This window comes from Orcinus orca, chromosome 9 (assembly GCF_937001465.1).
Source record: "Orcinus orca chromosome 9, mOrcOrc1.1, whole genome shotgun sequence".
NCBI classification, from domain to species: domain Eukaryota; kingdom Metazoa; phylum Chordata; class Mammalia; order Artiodactyla; family Delphinidae; genus Orcinus; species Orcinus orca.
The window spans coordinates 58,509,020-58,524,552 of NC_064567.1; the positions used below are offsets into that span (position 1 = coordinate 58,509,020).

General features: G+C 39.4%; 1 protein-coding gene across 3 annotated transcripts in view; it reads left to right on the forward strand.

Moving 5' to 3' along the window:
* Positions 1-15,533, forward strand: part of ASB4 (ankyrin repeat and SOCS box containing 4) — a 121,598-nt gene that overhangs the window by 56,061 nt on the left and 50,004 nt on the right. For 2 of the 3 annotated variants that reach the window (XM_049715142.1, XM_049715143.1), the window contains one exon: positions 11,079-11,378. In XM_049715142.1, the coding sequence (XP_049571099.1) occupies positions 11,079-11,378 (300 nt within the window). Of the gene's footprint in view, positions 1-357; positions 615-11,078; positions 11,379-15,533 lie in introns of those variants that run through there. The other variant, XM_004265574.3, reaches the window with a different exon arrangement.

The window sequence follows — 15,533 nt, forward strand, 5'->3', positions numbered from 1 at the left end:
TTTCATTTGTGGCTATTGGTTAATCAGAGCAAGACATTGGATCTCCAGTTGAGCACCAGATGTTTTTACTGAGGGGAAAAAAAAGAAAAGTTAAGAGCTTTTAAATCTTACATTATTACTGTGATTGTATAAGAAATAATAGTGACATTTCATTCTCTGAAATGTATTGTGAGGGTTTTCCTTCATATTGATACACTATGTTATTCAATGAATTAGTTAGTATAGAACCAGTTTAAAAGACCTGAGAGTGCAGTGACAGCCAAGAAGGATATTTTGAAGTTTAAAATGGTCCCTATATAAATAGAACGGATCAGCATAACTTTGGGATAAAATTAGCTGCCAGTTTGTGGGCTCTCTAGCATGTGCCTGTTAGCTTGGTGCCGCTCTCCTGATAAATCGCAATACAGCTTCCAGAGGGAGAGGAAGGATGGACAGCACGGCTGCCCCTATCACTAAATCTGCAGCTGCCAAGTTAGTTAAGAGAAATTTCCTTGAGGCTGTAAAGTCAAATGACTTCGGAAAATTGAAGGCCATTTTAATCCAAAGGCAAATAGATGTGGACACAGTTTTTGAAGTTGAAGATGAGAATATGGTTTTGGCATCTTATAAACAAGGTAAAAATTATAGGTGTAATTGTAAAATCGATAGAAAATGGATTTGTTTTTTTAATGCACAGCATTAGTCACCCAATCTAAACCGGTAGCTCTTACTATTTCTTTAAATATATACTTAAAAAATATTTCTAATGTAATCATTTCTTTCTTTTTAAACTAGACAAAATCATGAGCTGGTATATATATAAATATATTTTTTCTTCTCTTTACTTTCCTTCTCTTTTCTTTCTGTATCCCTGTGCGTAGAATTTGAAATCCTGGATAATCATATTTAGTAATGCAATTTTCCTCTATTTCTAACTTTATTTCTTCTTATAAGTACATAGAATAAAGAAACCGTCTCTAGATTATGGCTAAACAGATTGCTGAGATCTAATCCAGACAGTATGACTGGCTTGGGAACAGGCTGCCAGCCCTCTGTTAACAGGGCTACTTAAAGATATATCATCTCTACATCCACCTGGAGGAAGAAGAGGATTTTTGCCCCTATTTGAAGGGTTAATAAATGGGAAAGGCTGTACCGTGATACACCTTTATGATCCTTGTCATTTTAATGAGTTTTCAGTTCAGGCAGAAAAGCTGAAACCAGAAAAGCCAAAAAGTTAACTTTTTTCAATGACTACAGTGATAGATCAAAATTGTAGATCTACCTAACATGGAGTATCTGCCTTATGAAGAACTAAGGATAGCAAAAATTAGAACTGAATTTTTTTTTTTTTATCACGGGATTTTCTGGAACCCATGCTTAATAAGTCAGAAATAAATTAGAAGTGAGCAGATTCTGATTTCCCAAATCAGCTAGTTAATGGGAAATTTGAGTAGCGAGGCCATCTGGTAAGCGGACTGCAAACAAACACCATGTTCAACATCACTTCTGTTTAAACAAAATAGGTGATAAGGTCTTGTGTACAGCATTGAGAAAGAGAGATCTTTTTTTATGTTTAAAATACTTTCCATTTGTATATAAATCATCAGCACCATCAATCTTCAGAAATGAATACTTAATGGTATATATTTCTACATTAATTTACTATCAGTTCTGAAGGAAGGATGGAATAGTTGAGGCCAGTTACTGTGTTTATGATTTTTACTTGAGGGTTTTATTATAAATTGGCATTGCTATCTTGATTGGAAAATAAAGAAGAGGTCTGTTTTTTAAAAAGTGGTTGATGGAGGTTCTGTTAAGAAGAAAGAATGTATACTATATGATCAGATTACTTTCATCTTATGGATTTGTTCAGTGAAAGACTGCCTGAATGCTTAATACATTTTTAAGGTATTTTTTAAAACTTATATTCGTGCCTAGCTTAAAATACTTATGTCCAAGTCAGCAGGTAATTTATTTGACCCTGAGCTGTGAAGACTGCCTTTTCTCATCTGAGCATGCCAAATTGCATAGATCATGCGAAGGTTCAGAGGTTGTGAGAAAGGAAGTCTTAGTGGCAGTTTCTGGAGAAGGATGCTGTTTCTCTTGCTTCCAGTGGTGTTATCATCCCTGAACGAGAAAAAAATGCATTTTAAAATCTTTCTGTCAATATGAGCCGACTCCCTATGGTCTTCATAGAGCTAAATTTTCATTCATGCAAATGGGTGTTTTCATAGGACTGTGGGATGGGACTTTCAATTAGGGAGAAAGCAAATTACACTCTCTGGATTTGGGGGGGAAAAAAGAGAACAGTAACATTCTTATGCATGCCAGGTGGATGAATGGAAGAAATGTTAGGATTTGTGGCCATATCTTCAGGGTTTATGCAGGAAATCGTGTGTGTGTGCGTGTGCGCGCGTGTGTGTGTGCACGTACACGTGTGCGTATAGAAAGAAATACACTTACTCTCTGTTTAATATGAATGTGGGTATAATACTCTGTCTCTTCAATCTTAATCCCAGATTGAAGTCTCATTTTCTTCAGTTTCTTCAGATATTTTCACATGGCTTGCAGCCTCATTATCAAACTTTTTATTTTAGTCAGGAATGGAAGTGATGCATAGAATCCTAGTTGCTAGCCAAGCAGAGTAGACCTAAGTGGTTACATCAGTTTCTAAGTCACAGAGGAATTCCCAGGGACTAGTGTAGAGCTGAGCAGGCTACACTGGTCATTTGTTAGTTAGAATTAGTTCCTTTCTGAATAATTCTAAGGAATGAGACGCTTTGTGGCCTTGAAGGGTATGTGACTAGATTAAACTTTGTGAGACTTTATTAAATCACAGCAGACTTTTTGGATGTTGAATGCTGTTGAATTGCTATGCATTCGTTTTTGATTTTTTTAAGCACTTTTCAAAATCTCTACCACAGAAATGTGCACAATTCATAAGTGTGAAGCTTGGTTAATTTTCACAAAATAAACAAACATATGCAACCAGCATCCAGAAGAAGAAATAGAACATTACCTATTTACTTTTTATTTTTTAAATTTTTATTTATTTATTTATTTATGGCTGTGATGGGTCTTCGTTTCTGTGCAAGGGCTTTCTCTAGTTGTGGCAAGCGGGGGCCACTCTTCATCGCCCATGCAGGCTCAGTAATTGTGGCTCACGGGCCCAGTTGCTCCGCGGCATGTGGGATCTTCCCAGACCAGGGCTCGAACCCATGTCCCCTGCATTGGCAGGCAGATTCTCAACCACTGCACCACCAGGGAAGCCCTACCTATTTACTTTTAAAGTGTGGGAATCTTCAGGTTTTAGTAATTTGGGGCCTACTAAGCAAGACAATGTGTAAATTCTAGAACATACTATGCTACCTTTAAATTTGCTTGTGTAATTAGTAATGTAATCTGTATTCATCATTTGATTGTCCTGTGGAAGATCAACAGTGGTACGTTTAATCCCAAATAATTTTTGTTTCTTTTAGGACATAGGATTTTTAAAAGTGACCACATTTTCTCCCCTAATTATGGTATGTTTAAGTCAGTATGAATGCAAGTTTATACTTTTTGTAAAGGCAACTCAGAAGTCTGTTGGTGAAGAAATCAGCTTGGAATGTAAACATTGCAACCCCCAATCCACAATCTAAATGGTACACTAATAATCAAAAGTTGACCTCCTAAGCAAATATAAAATATGGACTTTGTGAGGAAGGTAGAACAAAGTGTCTGGAAATTCACTTCTGCTTCCCCGTCTCATTGAGTAACTTCTCTCACCTATGAGACAGAGAACAGATTTAGAAGCCAGCATCCAGGTTCAGATGGCGAGCCCTGCCTAGCCCCAGCACCTAATAATGATTCTTAAAGTTTGAGACATCTCATTCTATTTTTTCAAGTTATTTTAAACTTCATAATCAAATCTTCAGATAAAATTATGTTTTATCAATTAAAAATATTTCTCTCACACTTTGTAAAGCAAACATTAAAAACATTCTGGTTGGGACTTCCCTGGTGGTCCAGTGGTTAAGAATCCACCTTCCGATGCAGGGGATGCAGGTATGGTCCCTGGTGGAGGAACTAAGATCCCCCATGCCGTGGGGAACGAAACCAGCGCACTATAGAGCCCTCGAGCCACAACTAGAGAGAAGCCCACGTGCTGCAGCTAAGACCCGACGCAGCCAAATAATAATAAAATAAAATTTTTAAGAAAAGCCATTCTTTAAAAAAAAGAAGCATTCTGGTTGGCATTTGCATTATCTCCTAGAGAATGGCAGATACATGGGTCTGAAAAGTAAAAACAAGTAAGCAAAATTACATCTACCAGCTGACCACTTTAAAATGGGAATGAAGTGAAGAAAAGTTAAATACACGAACAACTTTTAACTGCCAAATGCAATTAGCAGTTGAATAGTCAAGGGATGTCAATGATATAAAGTTTGTTATGAGCCAAGCGCACAGTATTTATAGTGAAAGTGGGTCTCTAAGAAAACGCAAAGCTATTCATATTGGTTCTCACTAGGCCATCTCCATACGGGAAACGTGAATATCCATAAAGCTGTTTCCAAAGGTTTTTCAACCACACATTTGATTCTCCTTCAGATGCATGAGCCTTGGCTCATTAATGTTACAGGCAGAATATCATACTTATCTCTTTGGTATGGAATTCCCTAGTCAGCAAGGTTAATCAGCGTAATGCACCTTAAGTACTTCGTTTATGGCCCAAAGCCTCAGGTTCTTTGGTTGATAGTCATATTTTTAATTAAAATAACCAATGAATGATTTCACTGGAAAACTTTCTGGCAGGTACTCTATCTACTTTACTAAGTAGCAACTGCCTTCCAAATATCTTGAAAGCTCTTATTTTCACTCTCTTAATGAGTCATCTTCTTATCACCTAATTTTCCTCTTTACCAGAAATTCACTCTCCTACTTTCCTATTGCCATCCCAGGGTTCTTTTCCTTTCCTAGATGTTCAGATTTTTTTCTTTTAAATTTTACATTTCAAGCTTTTTTTTTTTTTTCTCTCCTGGGGAAACTCTGAGATTTATCCTGAAAATATTAGCTATTAAAAAATAGGTAAGAATTGTGCTCCAGCCTGTAATCCTTCAGGACTGTGTAAATACGTGGACACAGCAGAGCAAATGTCTGCTTATCCAGCCACGAGCAGTGTGTGTAACCTTTGGCTGTAATAACAGAGGCTTCTTGTGTGTGGGGTTCTTTGGACTCAGATAACATTACAGCTGATAACTGTGGCAGAGCCGAGCTTAGCTGAAGATTTACCAGAGATGTGTATATCCCCCCAAATGCTGGAGCAGAATCAACCCTTCTTCCAAAAGGTGGCCCAAACACTTCGCTCCTTACTGTATTTCCTGAGCCGGGGGTTTTCTACTCAGTGACTCAGGCATATCTCTGGATTCAGATTTAAATTAAACACACACACACACACACACACACACACACACACACACACACACACGCGCACACACACACAGGATTGGTCTGTGTATTTTTGTAGGGGCATAACTCCTAAATTCCTTTAGAACTTTGCCGAGAATTGATATCGGTTTGGAGGTGGACTGCATATAGCTTTCAGATTTGGGGGAGACTAGGTATACAAACATGGGCACTTCCTGCTACTTAATCTCTACAAGATATTTATCCTCATTTGTAAAGTGGAGGCTTTGTCAAGACCCCCTCTAGATCTCCTGCATGCTGATAATCTTCAATGTTTAGAAGGGGAAATTATAGAAACAGATTAAGTGTCATGGTCTGGGGAAGGTAAAAAGTAATGGTAGATGCTATAAACCCACATGGGTGTGGCCTATATTTGAGAGTTCTCTCTGGGATGTTTTCCTAGGAGAAAGAATCTGTATTTTCTTCTCAGTTAAGCTCATTGCTCAAGCAGAGCTCAAGCAGAAGGCATCACTGCCCACAGACTGCAGACCCAGGGTGAGAACCAAGTAGTTTACATTAGGGGAAGCAGTGCCTTCCTCACGTCTGGCCCCATCAAGGGCTTTGTTCCTGGGTTTTACTCCCTCCTTACAGTCCTTTGGGCAATCTGAGCACACAGTCAAAGGGCATCCTGGACTCTGCAGAAGTGAGCAGAGGGGGGCCCTTTGAAAGACAAATGCGAAGAATCACATTTTGAGTTCTGAAGCCCTGGGACAATATTGCTGTGGAAAGAAGGGAGAGTGTACAAAATGAATCTGCCTGATTAGTTAACTGTATTTCTGTCATGCTGTGACCATTGGGGGTTACATTTTGTAGGACAAATTTTGATCTCTTGACATACCAGCGTCGACACAAATGTGTTAATGGGTGCTGCATCACTGCGGTTTTTTGGCAATGGCATTACCTCAGGTTTGGTCCTCAGTGAGGGTAGGTGTGGTGGAAAGGACACTCCTGCTTGTTTCCACACTTGGTACACAGTGACCTGTGACTGTATCGTCATTTAAAGGTTGTGACTGGGGCTTTCCTGGTGGCGCAGTGGTTGAGAGTCTGCCTGCCGATGCAGGGGACTCAGGTTCGTGCCCTGGTCTGGGAAGATCCCACATGCCGCGGAGCGGCTGGGTCCGTGAGCCATGGCCGCTGAGCCTGCGTGTCCAGAGCCTGTGCTCCGCAACAGGAGAGGCCACAATAGTGAGAGACCCGCGTACAGCAAAAAAAAAAAAAAAAAAAAAGGTGGTGACTGTATGTGTGTGGCCTGTTTGCTGTGGACTGCTTCTGTCTCTTCAGTGGGCTTTCCTGCTTTGCAAAGGCTTGAATTATCCAGAAACTCCTCCCCATTACCCCCCACCAAAGTTCTGCAATGTAGCTTCAAGATACATTGCGACAGACCCTGATCTGTATCCGACTATCTATTCTCTTCCTATCTCTCCACTCAGCTCCCTAGGGGCACCAGCTAAGGGATCTTGCTGCCACCCACCCATCTACGTTCCTACCACCCACATTCCTTTCTAGGAGAGGTGAGTTGTAGGCACAATTTCATTTATGAGGTTAGCTGAATTCCAACACCTGGCCATCTCTGAGCCCAATTTACTGGTTAATGATTATGATTATAGGACACGGAGATGAAACTGATTGAGAGGTCAAGGATGACCGATTCATGTAATAAACAGGCAGGATAGATTCTCTAAGTGCTACTGGGAATTTAAGAAAAAAAATCAACAAATGTATCTCCATATCAGAGATGTGACATAGAGATGAATTCGGGATCTTCTTTCTTTCCTTATGATTTGTGAAGCAGGCTTGGCGCTAAACCTATTCTACTTCCACAAAGACAAAGACAGATGGAAACCCTGCATTGCAGATATTCTGAGTCCATTAGCTTGGACTGAGGCAGACGACTTATGGCTCCAGCAGGCTGAAAAAGTGGCAGTTTTCTCATCTGGAAAATGAAAGGCTTGGACTGGATAATCTTCCCTCCAGCGCTAACATTCTGTGTTTCTTTGATTTTACATCAAAATGGTGTTTTCTTAATCAGCTCTCTGCTGCTTCCTTTCTGAGATCATTTTTCTTACCACTACAGAAGCAGACTTGAGTTTCCAATCAGTTGCTCCATAGAGCTGCCTAATCTTTGCCGTTAATTGGCAAGCAAAACACACTCCAGTTTTCAGATCTGGAACCAGCTTCTTTGCAAGAGAGTTAGAAGAGGCTGTCTTTGCAAATTGCTTGTAGAGGAAACTTGAGTATTAAGATGACTAAGTATTGGTGTTAAGTGATTCCTTCCTTATCAAAAGCAGGTTGCATACCATATAGCTTAAAAACTATGCTTGGAACACAGATTCAATGTGCACAGCTAAATGGAAATGTATATATGGATATATACAAATGTATTGTGTGTGCATATCTATTTACACACACACACACACACACACACACACACAGGCACAGGGTTGATCCTCCCCAGTCCAGACTGTCTGTGAAACTATTTGTCTCTACTAGGGAAAATCCATATCACCAAATACCTTTCAGTGTCTGAAATCTGGAATTAGTATCTTAGAACTTAATTCTATTGTATGAATACAGATTCCTACATAAATTCAGATAATCCTAAGAGGGTCACACTTTAAACAATCCTCAGTCTATTAGACCTTAGTGTAAATTAACTTTGGATTTCTTTTTAAAGAACAACTTTGGATAAGGGGAGAGTTGGGAGGACGAGAAAGCAAAATGGTCCTAGAATTCTGAGTGAGATGAAAAGAGACTAAAGTGTGTGTGTGTGTGTGTGTGTGTCTGTCTGTCTGTCTGTCTGTCTAGGTTGGAGGGTGGGCCATAGAAAAACAAAATTCTGGTTGGGAGCATTCATTCCCTCAGGATTAATCAGCATTGTGCATAACCCTATAAATAACCTCTTTTAAAAAATATAAATTTATTTATTTTTCGCTGCGTTAGGTCTTCATTGCTGTGCATGGGCTTTCTCTAATTGTGGCAAGCAGGGGCTACTTTTCGTTGGGTTGGCAGTGCACGGGTTTCTCATTGCGGTGGTTTCTCTTGTTGCGGAGCACAGGCTCTAGACGCGTGGGCTTCAGTAGTTGCGGCTTATGGGCTCTAGAGTGCAGGTTCAGTAGTTGTGGCTCACGGGCTTAGTTGCTCCACAGCATGTGGCATCTTCCTGGACCAGGGCTTGAACCCGTGTCCCCTGCACTGGCAGACACATTCTCAACCACTGCACCACCAGGGTAGCCCTAAATGGCCTATTTAAACTAAATTATTTTTCCTCCTGGCCAGGAGCACAACAGTTTATTTTAATTTTATTTATTTTTATAAATAGTAATACATGCACAAGGTACTAAATTTAAAAGCTCAAGGGGAGCATTGAAGGATAAGTAAATCTATGTTCTTGTCCCCCAGTCCCCTCCAGTGCAACCAGTTTCTTGTGTTAGGTGTTTGTAAATATTTTCTTACCTGTTAGCCTTTATACACACTCTTCGGCTCCCTGCTTCTCTCATTCAATAATATATCTTGCGATTTTTTCCATACCAGTATACACAGAACCGCCCCCTTCTTTGTAATGACTGTATAGTGTTCCACTGTACGGATGTACATACTTTATTTAAACAGTCTCCTATTGATGAAGATTGAGGTTGTTTCCAATCACTAACCATTAAGAACAATGCTGTAGTGTAGTGCATGTTGTTGTCCTGGGCCAGGTTACCAGGATTTATAACTCCCAGGAACTTCATACTCTTCATAAAGAGTTCAATGCAAGTAGTGTTCCTGGGAGTTGTGTAATACAGTGGCCCTTATATGGCATTTCACACATGAGTGAACGTACTTGTAGGATAAATACCCAGGAGTGGTGCGTAGGTAGTTCTTTTCACTTAAATGAGAGACTTTTAATACCTAATCACCAGGCCCACCTTTAACGTGGTCATCATCCTCTGAGTGCCCTCCAGGTGCTCATTTTTGTTGCCCGGAAGTATTTACAATATTTTAGATTTTTCTGACCTCATCTAATCAGTGAAGCATACAACTTGTACTTCTCTTGTTCTGGGTGCTATACCCTATTAATGTAGCTAAAGATTGTATCAGCATTTGGGCAGCTTCATCTTACTGTTGGCTCATTTCTAGATTATTGTCAACTCAAATACTTAGGTTTTTCCTCAAATAAATTACCATTAAATCATAATCTGCTGGGACTTCCCTGGTGGTTCAGTGGTTAAGACTCCGCACTTCCAATGCAGGGGACGTGTGTTCAATCCCTGGTTGGGGAATGAAGATCCCATATCCCACGCGGTGCAGCCAAAATATTAAATAAATAAATAAAGACGATCTTTCCAAAAAAAATCTAAGAAAAATAAAGAAACTCATAATCTGCTTACTTTGTACTCGCATAGTGGCATTTTTACAACCGATTGTAAAAACAAACTTCTGATTTATCCATGTTAAAATTTATATTGTTGTTTCCACCCTAGAGTCTCTTCTAAGCTGTTGAGCTATATCTACATCTTCATCTTGCCATTAAATATTTCATCTTTCTGTACCTATTTTCCATTCTCCACTCATAGTGAGCTTAATGCCGTGGCTCTGGGTATTGACATTGAAAAAAGGATTTATAAAGTTATCTTTGTTATAGCTTGTCAAAATGGCAATCATTGGACACTTGGGAAAAAGGGACTAGTTCAGTGTTCAGAAGTCAGAGGTAAGAGGGAAAAAGGAAAGAGAGAGAGGGTGAGAGGGAGGGAGGGTGGGAGAAGAGAGAGAGAGAGAGAGAGAGATTTTCAACAGCTAATGGGATTTAAGATCTCAGTTCTAGGAACAGCTATGCTTCTCCTGACCAATTAATCTGTGTATAGCTTGTGGGCATAGTTAATTGTGCAACACATCATGTTTTCCTGTTTATTTTGGCTGCTGGGAAGTTCAAAGGCAAATTTACAGTGTGGTTCTAGCATATATACAACACAGTTTATATTTTGGGTACCTATCTGACCCTGGACCTCTTTTTATTTTCCTTCCTTATTTTGCCTTCCTTATTTTTTCCTTTGCCCTTATTTTCTAGATCATTAAAAATAAAATCTTGTGTAAAATTTGTAAGCTGCTATAAATTTTTCTTAATTCTTCTTCGGAAAGAGGTGTTGTATAAACTGATAGGCAAATAAAATCTTGGTGTGACAAATTTTATAAAGACATCAAATACATTCATACCTTAGCTTGACAATAGCAACAACTAGAGGGAAAAAGAACTGTGATGGAATGAAAATTATAAGCTTGTAAGTAACAGCTTTGGAATCATTCAAGACAATGATTGGGAATTAAAAAAAAATCTTTAATAAGAATGTCCTGTAAATCATCACGTAAAATAAAATGCAGTCACATAAATGAAGGTCTCAAACACAAATGCCTTGGACAGCCAGGAAGGTAAAGTAAATGAAGGACCAAGATAATAGGGGATAGTAGAAAGCCCCTGTCCCATTTAAGTAACCCAAATACACTACTAAGCTAAACATTTGCAGATTCATCAGCCACTAGTTTACAACTTCCAAATCATCCCCCAATTTTATAAATGTGACGAAAGTAAAATACTTTGTAAAAATCCTCACTAATTCTCACAGGGAGAAATCCTAGGCCAAGAAGTTAAACTTTCTCTCCCTTTCTTTTTTCAGGTTATTGGTTGCCTAGTTACAAATTAAAGTCTTCCTGGGCCACGGGCCTGCATCTCTCTGTCTTGTTTGGTCACGTGGAATGTCTTCTGGTGCTACTGGACCACAATGCTACAATCAACTGTAGACCTAATGGGAAAACCCCTCTTCATGTGGCTTGTGAAATGGCCAACTTGGATTGTGTGAAGATTCTCTGTGACCGTGGAGCAAAGCTCAATTGCTACTCCTTAAGTGGACACACAGCTTTACACTTCTGTACAACTCCTAGCTCCATCCTGTGTGCCAAGCAACTGGTTTGGAGAGGTAAGCCTTTCTGGGTGGCTGACATCGTCATCTACTTGCCCAGTCATGGTTTTGAAAATTGGTGACCCTTACTTACCTCCGGCAATGTAGTACATATCTCTATTCATTAAGCCTAATTCAGGGGGCCCTAAAAATATGTAGAGAGATAGTTATGTTGGCCCCAGTCATTCAGTGATGATCACATTGAATTCTTATTACTGTTTTAATTGTAGGAGTCTCGTTAATTAACACATTTATTTAACAAATATTTATTAGCTTCTATGATGTCAGGTAATGTGCTAAGAAAGTAAAAAGAGAAAATAGTTTCTGACTTCTAGGAGCTTATATTCTAGTAGGGGAGATGAATATTGATGAAATAAATTATAAATACATAACTGTAAATTGGGAAAGGAGCAAAATAAGGTGCTATGAAAGAGAACGTCAGGAATAAACTATTATAAAATGTGTAAAACTTCTCTAAAGATACAATATTTAAGCTGAAACTTTATAATGAGAAGGAGCTGGCCATTAAAAACAAGAGCAAAGAAGAAAAGTCTAGGGATAGGGAATAGCATGTGCAAAGTTGCTACGGGAGCAAAAAACTTGGAATATCCAACACATGGAAGAAGGCCAGTATGGCCAGAGTATCATGGCGGGGTGGGTGGGAGGGATAAGAGGGTAGAGGGTAGTGCCGCCAGATGACATTGGATGTGTCAGATCATATATGGCCTGATGGGTGCCGAGTGTGGGGTTTAGAAATGGAGCCACTGAAAAGTTTAAAGCAAGGCAATGACACGGTTTAATTTTCACTTAAGATCATCAATATGGGGTCATTCATAAGCTGGGTTGGAGAAGGCCAAGAATGGAAGCAGGGAGACCAGCAGGGAAACTCTTGCAATAGTGTAGGTGGGGGGGATGATGATTTTCACTAAGGGGAAAGCTTGGATAGGAAAATTAGAAAATGGGTTTGCAATGTTTTAGAAGCAGAATTGGTGGGACTTGGAGATGGATTTGATATAGGTGGGGGTGGGGCTGGGTGACAGAAAAGGAAGTTTCAAGAATCATTGCCAGGTTTCTGGCTTTAGAAAATGGCTGGATAGTGATGCCATTTTTTAAGATGGGAAAACGTGGGGAAGAAGCATGTATGTGGGGAAGATCGTTATACCATTTTTTTAAAGTTGGGTTTACAGAGGTATAATTTATATACCGTAAGTTCACTGTTTTTGAGTAATAGAGAGTCGTGAAACCATTCACCACAATTACCTCAAAAAATCCCCCGATGCCCTTGGTAGTTAATTCCCTCACTCTCCCCCGACCCCTGGCAACTGTTGATCTGTTTTCTGTCCCTTTAGTTCCATCTTTTCAGAATGTCATATTAATTAAATTATACAATATGTAACCTTTTGAGGCTGGTTTCTCCAGTGTAGCATAATGCATTTGAGATTCATCAATGTGACTGCACTCACCAGTAAATCAGACCTTTTTATTGCTGAATAGTATTCCGTGTATAGATGTAACACAGTTTATTGACTCCCTAGTAGAGGGGCGTTTGGATTGCTTCTAGTTTTTGACAATTTTGAAAAAAGCTGCTCTAAACATTTGCATACACGTTCTTGTATGGACATGTTTCATTTCTCTTGGGTAAACACCTAGGAATAGGAAGCTGGGTTGTATGGTAAGTTTATAAGAAACTGCCAAACTGTTTTCCAAAGTGCTTGTTTGCATTTCCTCCAGCAGTGTGTAAGAGTTCCTGTTATCCTCCATCCTTGTCAGAACTTCATAATGTCAGATTTTTAAAGATTGTTTTAGCCATTATAATAAGTATTAATAGCATCTCATTATGCTTTTAATTTGAATTCCTCTAATGACCAAAGACATTGAGTATGTTTTCATGTATTTGTCTGCCAGCTGTGTGTTCACTTTGGTGAAATATCTGTTCATTTCTTTTGCTGCTTTTTTTTTTTTTTTTTTTTTTTTTTTTTTTTTTTGCAGTACGCAGGCCTCTCACTGTTGTGGCCTCTCCCGTTGCGGAGCACAGGCTCCGGACGCGCAGGCTCAGCAGCCATGGCTCACGGGCCCAGCCGCTCTGTGGCATGTGGGATCCTCCCAGACCAGGGCACAAACCGGTGTCCCCTGCCTCAGCAGGCGGACTCTCAACCACTGCGCCACCAGGGAAGCCTGCTTTTTTTTTTTTTTTTTAAATGGTTGTTTTCTTGTTATTGATCTGTGAGAGTTCTTAATATATTTTGGATACTAGCCCTTTGTCAAATATGTATTTTGCAAATATTTTAATTCATTCTTTGGATTTTCATTTTTCTAATGGTGTTTTTAAAAGAGCAGAAGTATTTAATTTTGATAAATTCAGTTTATCAATTTTTACCTCTTATGATTTGTGCTTTCTGTGTTCTAGCTAAGAAATGTTTGATTAACCCAAGTAACAAAGGTTTTCTCCTACGTTTTTCTTCTAGAAGTTTTATAATTTCAGGTTTTACTTTTATGTCTTTGATTGATTTTGAGTTATTTTTTGCATATGGTGTGAGGTATGGGTTGAAGTTCATCTTTTTCATGTATGGATGGCCAATTGTTTCAGCATCATTTGTTGAAAAGATTATTCTTTCACCATTGAATTGTTTTGATATTTTTCTCAAAAGTCAATTGGCCGAGACTTCCCTGGTGGTCCAGTGGTTGAGACTTCACCTTCCAAGGGTGCAGGTTCGATCCCTGGTTGGGGAGCTAAGATCCCACATGCCTCACAGCCAAATAACCAAAACATAAAACAGAAGCAGTATTGTAACAAATTCAATAAATACTTTAAAAATGGTCCACATAAAAAAAATCTTAAAAAAAAGTCAATTGGCCAAATATGTATGGGTCCATTGATCTATGTATCTATTTTTTGCTAATCCTCCACTGACTTGGTTGCTTTATATCAAGTCTCAAAAGCACATAGAGTGAGTCCTTCTAGGTTAGTTTTAAACATGAGAGGTTTCAGACCTCTTTGAGACATCAAAGTGAATAAGTCAAGGATGCACTTGATATAAAAGTATATATTTCAGAAAAGAGCTCTGAACTAAAGCAGTAAGTTGAGGAGCCATTGGCCTATAGATTGTATTTGAAGCCAAGGAAATCAATGAACTCACCTGGATAAACAGTGTAGAGAGATAAAAGAGAACTTAGGACCAAGCTCTGACAAATTCTTATGTTTTGAGGTTAGCAGGATGGAGAGGAGGCAATAAAAGAGAGTGAAATTATTCTAGGGTTTTGATTTCTCTTCCTTGTGATAACCACTTTCCTCTATAATTCTTTATTTCTAAGAATGTGTTAAAATATTCCACACTAAAAAAAAAAAAAGAGTGAAGTGGATTGATAAAAGAAGTTGGAGAAAATTCAAGAGCATTTTTGGCATCAGAGAAACTAAGAAAAAGGCAGGTTCAAGAATGGGGGAGTGGTCAGCTGTATTGATAGCTACTGAGAGGTTTAATCAGATGTTCATTAGATTAAGTGACAGAGTTATCACTGACAAAAATAGTTTTGATGAAATGGTAGGTGCAGAAGCCAGATCAGAAGATGTGAATGGGAGGTTAGAAACTAGAGATGGCATATGCTGACAACTGGTAAAAGAAATTTGGCTGCAAATGTGAGCATAAGAGTAGCATGATTGCTGAAGGGGGTTTGTGGGGGGGCGTTTGTCACAGGAGACTATTATCTACAGTTGAAGATAAAAGGAAATGTTTGGGGACTTCCCTGGTGGCGCAGTGGTTAAGAATCCGCCTGCCAATGCAGGGAACATGGGTTCGAGCCCTGGTCCAGGAAGATCCCACGTGCCGCGAAGCAACTAAGCCCATGCGCCACAACTACTGAGCCTGCGCCCTAGAGCCCATAAGCCACAACTACTGAGCCCGTGTGCCACAACTACTGAAGCCCGCGCACCTAGAGCCTGTGCTCTGCAACAAGAGAAGCCACCTCAATGAGAAGCCTGCGCACCACGACGAAGAGTAGCCCCCACCTGCCGCAACTAGAGAAGGCCCCTGCGCAGCAACGAAGACCCAGTGCAACCAAAAAAAAAAAAAAAAAAAAAAGGAAATGTTTGTATGCTGAAGGAAATGATTTATAGAAAGCAAACAGTTGAAGATGCATGAAACAGGATAACTGAAAGGTCCAAATCTTAGAGAAGTT